The sequence below is a fragment of the Alligator mississippiensis genome, chromosome 6, assembly GCF_030867095.1.
Source record: "Alligator mississippiensis isolate rAllMis1 chromosome 6, rAllMis1, whole genome shotgun sequence".
Taxonomy (NCBI): Eukaryota; Metazoa; Chordata; order Crocodylia; family Alligatoridae; genus Alligator; species Alligator mississippiensis.
The window spans coordinates 35,657,277-35,664,917 of record NC_081829.1 but is presented as its reverse complement, the minus strand read 5'-3'; the positions used below and the strand labels follow the sequence as shown (position 1 = coordinate 35,664,917).

The window sequence follows — 7,641 nt, the reverse complement described above, 5'->3', positions numbered from 1 at the left end:
TCTGTAAAGTTAACCAAAGTAATATCAAGTTTCCATTTTGTAATGTCAAGCCATCTTGTGTCCCCTGCCCTATACAATATATTGCAACTGTGACTCATACCTACCCTTCCTATGTAAATTGGTTCTTGAATGAATGGGAATGAATGAGGGAGCTTGAGATATAATGGTAGCAGGCCTCTACTGAATGACCAGTAATGAAAGGACAACCAACTCAGTGACTCAACCATTGCCTTGCATTGACTCACCCAGGTACCACAGACCTCACCCAGGAACAAAGACAAAACCCATCATTTAAAAGAGAGAGAACCTATGGGAACCCAACATTTGGAAGACAAAGACCCTACAGAAACCAGCAACCCCACCATTGTATCTCACCAGACAATGAAGACACCTGGATCTGCATGTATGCACCTGAGCAGGACTGGCCCTTGCCTGGGTATGTCCTTCCCATAGGAGACACAGGTAGCCCACTCCTATGAAAGGGGTGGTAGAGTGTGACTGCCTTGGAACCCCCTCTCCATCTGGACCAGCAGTACGTCACGCTACCTATCCACCCAGAGGCCCTCCCAGTGACTCCCTCTGGACAACACCTTGCTGGAGAAGACCCCATCTGGTCATCAAAGATCAACTCACAGCCCAGGATAGGTAGCTATCATGCACCTTCCTTCCCCAAGCAAAGGACCTAGACTCTGTCCCTACACACCTTGACTTCAATCCTTCCACCAAGCCTTTTCCTCTCCTGCTACCATTGTGTGGGTGTATATGTGAGTGCTTGTGCTTGTGTGTGTAGGAACCAATAACTTTGTGTGGCTGTGTTTTGTGTTGTCTGTTTAATAAACCTGTTATTTTGAAACCCCAAGTTCGGTTTTTCTCTTACTGACCACCTTCTTGATTTTCCCAGCTTTCTCTCCTGGTTCTTTCTGCCTCATTTCCAGCCCCTGTCTCCCAGCTTTCTGCCCCTCCTTTCAGCCCCAATCTCCCAGTTTTCTCCCTCTCTGTTTCCTGGCTGTCTCTTTCTTGTCAACACTTATCTGCCTCCTGATCTCCCAGCTTACTGCCTCTCTGTTTCCTAGCTGTCTCCTCCTTGCCACCAGGCTTTTTTCCCTTGCTTCTACCATGACACCAGGTGACCCCGAGTAACTCCAGGGGCCACAGTAACCTTAAGTAACCCCAAATAACCCTGAGGTATATTAACCCCAAGTAACACTAGGGGCCACTTGACCTCAAGTAACCCCAAGCCTCAGTGACCTCAAGTAACCCTTGCACCACTTGACCTTAAGTAACCACAAGCAACAAGTTACCCAAATGTCCCCTAGTGTTAACACACAGCCACAAAAGTGTATGTTTGTGTATGTGTATGTGAACTCATACTGATATTTGTGTAGTTTGTATATGTGTATATAATTGTGTACGTTGTTGTATGTGTATTGTTGTACATAGTTGTGACGCCACAATGCCGTCCAGGACCGGCTGGTGAGGGCCATCCCGACCGACGCGGGGCAGGTCTCCGTCAACCGCACCGTCCCGGGCTGCGAGAGCCAGATGCGCCCCGACATCGTGATCACCAACGAGGAGGCCAAGAAGATCGTCATCGTGGACGTCACCATCCCGTTCAAGAACCAGCACCAAGCCTTCACAGACGCCCGGGCTCGCAAGCAGGAGAAGTACGCCCTGCTGGCTGACACCTTGAGGGGCCACGGCTACAATGTGACGGTCGACGTGCTCATCGTGGGAACACTCGGAGCTTGGGACCCCAGTAACGAGAGCGTCCTGTGTGCCTGCTGCGTCTCCCGCTGTTACGCCAAGCTGATGCGCTGTCTCATGGTGTCTGACACCATCCGGTGGTCCCGCGACATCTACGTGGAGCATATCACAGGCCACCGCCAGTACACGGACCCCACCAGGAGAACAGCCACCGGACCGGACCCAGAGGGGACCACCTGACCCCCCCCCCCCCGCACCAGACGGACCTTCGCTTCAAGAGGATTCATCAACAACGGACGACGACCCTGCGCCACCCGAAGAGGACCCCCGCGATAGACTATATATAGACTGAGACACTTTTTTTCCTCGGACCACTTCTTCCACCATTGCGGACCATTGTCATGGGTATGTGTGTTTCTATCCTCTTTTTCTCTCAGCATCGCAAAACGCCCCCCCCCTCCCCTTCCCCACTCCCCTCTCCCCTTACCCCCGGGGCTTAGTTGGCTAACTTTGTATCGCATGTAACCTAGTTGCGTTCCCAACCTCACCCCCATCCTTCTATTGTTAGTCCCTCGCCCGGGCGCTCTGTATTTCCCTATCGGCTTTGTCATCTTTTTGGATTTACAATCCTTAACATCTACTAATAAATGCTCTCCTGTCTAACAGCGCAATATTGGGATCCTGAGTGTTGATCTGGCGCGTGTCAACACCAGTATATGTTTTATCTCCCATTTCAATCAGTGTAATACCTAAATCAGTATTCTATGAGTAATTTATTGAAACATAGTTTAACATAAGAGAAAGATAAGAGAAATTTTACTAAAATAGGGTTCACTTCATTGATAAAATACAATGGCCAAAATGAATGGCTAATGTAATTTGATAAGACTGGGATAATATAAAGCAGCATGTACATTTGCACCAGCAACAACTAATAATTACAAGGACACACTGATTAATATTCACACATTATTAAGCATTTTTTTTCACAGGATTTGTCATTCCATTTGCCATCTGAATAAACTTCTACACAGTCCTTCTCTCCTCCAGAATCATTTGGTTCTCTTGTGCTCCAGTTCGTGTATCGTATTGCTTCACCACTTAAGTACATAAATGTACCTTCTGTCAGTCTATCATTTATTCCTAGGAATGGTCTTTTGTTTTGCCTCTCTGCTATTTGTTGTATGGCACTGTTTTCTTCAGAATTTCTTGGAGAAGCTAAAAGGCCACCAGATCTGGAGCATGCAGCTTGTGAAATTTCAAAGTTGCCTTCAGAGCCATCAGTTTTGAATATTTTTTCACCAATAATCATGCCACTTGGGTAGAGTAGAACTAGGAGGACACAAAAGCACAGCACATCCAAATTACTTTCATACCAAAATAACAGTGGCAGCTTCTAGACATCCTTTTAGGAATGTCGGATTGACTCTTAATTTTGCTGATTCACTCTGATGTCTGAGAAGCTGAATTGCATTAGCTTCAAACCAAGAACTGAAAAGGGTTTCAGTGTCTTGTTGAAACTACAGGGGAAAATCCTGAGAAAAGGTATGCTCATGAGATCTCAGGTTTGGGTGTATGCTTTATTATTGCTATTCAGTACCTGGATGGTAATTTTGGGTCTAGCCGTGAGGAAGGGATGGTATAGTAAGGCACACTATCCAGGACTAGTGGTGCTCTTCAGGCTTCCTTATCCCTGGGTATGGTGATTTTATCCTGGGTATGCTACTTAAAAGTCACCACCCTCTTTGTACTTGCTTGGTTACTCTGGATAGCAATAAGATGGAAAATGGTTAAGGCTCTGCTCCTTCCTCTGCCTATTTCCATTCTCTCTCTTCCCACCAGCTCCAGGAAAGCAGCAATCTGAGAAGTATCCTGTTGTCTGGGTGTATGCGCTGAGTCACAATCTAGTCATATATTAAAAATAAAGGAGGTGTCTGAGGCATTACTTATCTCCATATGATCTCCCTAACAACAGTAGTATTCTACTTAGGTGTCACTGTATCTGTTGGAGTTTGCAGAATTATCCCATACTTTCCATACAAATGGATGGGATACAGAAGCATCTAACAACCCATATAAGGGACCTGAGCATCTGGATCCAAAATCTACTTCTCTGCATGAGCCTGTGAAATGGAATAATAGGAATGCAGAGACCTGAGATGAACCTGCTTACCTTTTTGGGTTTTGCTGCTGAGAGCTTTCAGAGCCTTCAGTTGTGCTTGCAAATCACTTATGTGAGTTTTAAGATCCATTTCTGCATGAAAACATAATTATGTTATGCCTACATAAATGTACATAAAAATAAGGATTTGTTAAAATTTGGAGTTCAAGAAAGACAAAATTCCAGAGAAATCACTCAATAAAACAGTAGGGGAACATCAGCAAAGATACAATCCAAATGTCAAGTTACCTGAGAAGGGCATTTAGTTCAACTATAAAGTGATACTTACAGCCAAAGCTCTGCTCTTACTGGGCATGTCTACATGTGAATTTAAGTGGGCTTAAGTGTAGCACTTCACCACAGTGCCTGCAGAGACAGATCTGGGGCTGAGAAGCATCAGGGAGTAGGTTCTGGCAGGCCAGCAGTCCTGGGGGGAATCTCAGGGCTGGGCAAGGGATGCAGCAGGCTGCAGCCCTTTGCAACATGCACCCATGCCCAAGAAGCAGCTCCAGCTAGGGTACAGGATAGGCTCTGTCCAGAGTTGGCACATGGAGCCTGGTGGGCTCCCGTAGGCAGCACGGGCTCCTTCAGGCTCCCTGTGCTGTGTGCTCCAAGGCATGAAATGGCTGGTGGCTTTTATAGCCTGCAGCTAGGGACTGCCAGAGAGCAGCCCAGCCATGGAGGAGGAGAGGAAGCCATCCAAGAGCCCTGGGGCTGGGCTCTGGCTGTCCCCCTAGTGGCTGGACAGACCCAGGACTAAAGTCCCTAATATTAATGTGCATTAACATGTCTACACATGTGTTAATATGCTTTAACTAATCCTGCTTAAATTTGATACTTGCTTTATGCAGGTATCAAGTTTAGGCAGGAACAGCCTAAATTTACCATTTTAAGGCACATTAAGGGTGCACATATATAGATGCACACCCTTAAGGCATCTTAAAATCAGGCTAATGCCCACATGTAGATGCACCCACTACATTGAAAACTACCCACAGATTTTCAGTTATACCCATGGAAATGCTGGACTTTAACTTTGAATTAAGAAGGAGAAAATTATCCCTGTTAGCAGTTTTAATAATACATTAAAACTGACCAGTATTAAGTACTGATGGTGGAACTCCAAGCTTTATTTAACACTCTCTGCTTGTAGTATTTGTCTGTCCCATTGGGATATTTCCATTTGAAGTCCAGGTCCATCAAACTCCCTCTTGCAGGTGACTGTTAAGGGCCTTATTTACTTCCAAACTTTCTGGATTGTTGTATTTCCACACCTCTGAGGATTTGTTTTAATATATACCATCTATTTCTCTTTAGCCATGGGAATCAATTTCCAATAGAGGCAAGTCCTACATATCTCTTTTTCCCACAAGCAGTCAAACTCACCTAGCACATGTGTGAAGTGTTATTGCATTCAGAATTCAATAAAGGCCTTTGTTTATTCTGTTGCAGAGATTCTTTATATAACCTCCTGTTTCCCTTTAGAAAATATCTCCCTTATCTTGGCTTCTACTAAGACCCTCTGGTCCTCTTTCATCTACTGAACCTTTGTCACCTTTTGGTACAGGATGTCCAGCTTTTGCTGGGGGGCCCTGTAACCCTTGCAAACCAAGGGGTGAAGTGGAAAGACAAAAAGATGAGTGAATAATTTAATTTTTCTCGTATTGATACCATTTACAGCTGTTCTTACTTAATTGGAGATGAGTACAAATTATAGCATTCAAATGAAAATCCTGAACTTTGGGAAAAATTCAGATCTTGATACAGATTCCAGATGCAGACAAATTGGTCCTCTTAGACTCCCTAAACCCTTGCTAATAGTTCAGAAGTTTGGATTTGTGTTACTTTTACATAGTTATACATAAAAATAGGGATTTTTAAAAAAATGTTGAGTTTTTGGTACTTGCTATGTAATGCAGTTGGTCTGAACATGTTGGAAATATAGGGAAAGTAAAATTTCTGTCTATATGTTGACTACTATGTAAGTTTTGAACCCTATGTCTACAAATTGAAGAGACTGCATTCTGTGCTAAGCAACACACAAGTTCTATTTGGTTTTTGAACCATTAGATACTTTACCATATGAAATTATAAATTTATCTAGTTTATATAATTGTAGTAAATCTGAATTTATTGAGCATCTGATATAAGGGGATAATCATTTACTCATATATAAATAATTACATACATCCAGTATTTACTAATTTACTTAGTAGGATGGGAACATTTTGGCCACTGTGACTTCTGGCTAAGCATAAGTCTGGGGAGTTACTATTGTTTTACCTTGGTTTCCCTTTTCTCCTTTTGGACCTTCTTTCCCATCTCTGCCTGGTAAGTCATTGCTCCCAGGAATTCCACAGGGGATGACTGAGCATGAATTTACTCTCTCCTCACATAGTCATTCACTGGAGCTGAATATCCTGGTCATTGACATTCCCAGGAGGAGAATTTGAAAAGCAAAAGAAAGATGCATAGCCCAAGGGCTTCACCTGGGAATAACAATGAGTAAGTTAGGTACTACCCTAAAGAACATGACATATTTAAAAAGGCCCCATCACTGGCAACACCTCTACACTTGGCTAAATGTCAGGGAGGGATTAGGAATCCCAAAGACTCAGGGAATTAGAGTTTTATGACAGTACAGCAGTTCAGTTCTATATCTGGTAGAAAAATAATGTATCAAATAATATTTATGGATGCTAATGTTCCATGTAACTTAAGGGCTATTAACCAATAAGTAGGGCTGTGCAAAGCTTTAGTAGACTATTCTATTTGAAGGAGATTTGGACTGATTTGGCAGCTGGATCTCCAAATCTGAATTGAATCGGGAGACCCATTAAAATGTCCAAATTGAATGGAAGCCTCTGAATCAATTTGGAAAGATTTGGAGATTCAGAAGACTTGCAGCAAACAGAAACTGAGAAGAGGGAGGGGGTGGGGTGATATTCCATATATGGAAAAGGCTGAGGTGGGGTGGGAAAGACTGCTCTGATACTGACATCTGTAGCTGGCCAGTGACTGTGATCCTTTCCTACTTACCCTTGCCTCCAATCCCTTATCCCTATCCATTCCTTTCAACTTATTCTTCCCCAAAAATCTTATTTGTTCTTGTTAGTTTGTCTTGCTTCTTTCCCCCCACAACAAGAAATTTGTGTTTTCCCTGACAGTGTGTCATCACTGTGCAGGAAAGCACAATATATATTACACACACACACATTTTACAGCACACCAAACATTATGAAGCATACTGGAAAGGCAGGTGACAGATCCTCTGGCAGGATAGGGAGAGAGGGCAGAGGGAGAGCTACAAGTTCCCCCCACCCCAAACCTAGACACACCCTCTTTCCTGGCATGATGAGTCTTCTGCTACTAGTGGGAGCAAGGATGTGGTAGCAGCGCCTGCACCACCACCACTAACCCCACTAACCAGGAGCAGCATGACATTCTCCACCCCAATTTCAGTTCCCAGCATGAGCCTTCCAGTGCCAGAGGAGGAGCTGGATCTGGAAGCAGAGGGGCTGAGGGCTATAGCAAAGGAAATTCTGGGGAAGGAGGGGGAATCTGAGTTTGTGCTCCACATCCATTAAAGTTCCCCTAGAGTCAGGTCTCCTTCTCTAGAAAGCACTTCAGAGGAGATGGTAGGGGCAGGTGGCTCAGCTCCTGCTGTTGTCATGCCTCTTCCTGGTGAGGAGAGGAATAAGGCAGGATCCCCACCCTCAACCCAGAAGTGGGTAGGTAGTGTAGTGTGGGATCATTTTGAGGTGGCAGATGATCCC

General features: G+C 44.4%; 1 protein-coding gene across 1 annotated transcript; it reads right to left on the bottom strand.

The window, feature by feature from the left end:
- Positions 1 to 2,458: 2,458 nt before the first annotated feature.
- On the bottom strand, positions 2,459 to 6,934 carry LOC102559174 (pulmonary surfactant-associated protein D). Its single transcript, XM_014602618.2, has 4 exons — positions 6,905 to 6,934; positions 6,149 to 6,254; positions 3,878 to 3,958; positions 2,459 to 3,036 (listed from the first exon to the last, which is right to left on the bottom strand). Exons 1-4 carry the CDS (start codon positions 6,932 to 6,934, stop codon positions 2,660 to 2,662), a joined length of 594 nt encoding a protein of 197 aa, XP_014458104.2. The 3' UTR covers positions 2,459 to 2,659.
- Between the last annotated feature and the right edge of the window lie 707 nt (positions 6,935 to 7,641).

What these genes read in the sequence shown, in the direction of transcription:
- LOC102559174 (XM_014602618.2), bottom strand. Translation starts at nt 6,934, where the DNA reads ATGGATAGGGATAAGGGATTGGAGGCAAGG. An exon ending in ATAAGGGATTGGAGGCAAGG is followed by an intron (nt 6,255 to 6,904) that starts GTAAGTAGGAAA and finishes TGACTATGTGAG; the next exon opens with GAGAGAGTAAATTCATGCTC. An exon ending in AGGAGAAAAGGGAAACCAAG is followed by an intron (nt 3,959 to 6,148) that starts GTAAAACAATAG and finishes GTTTTCATGCAG; the next exon opens with AAATGGATCTTAAAACTCAC.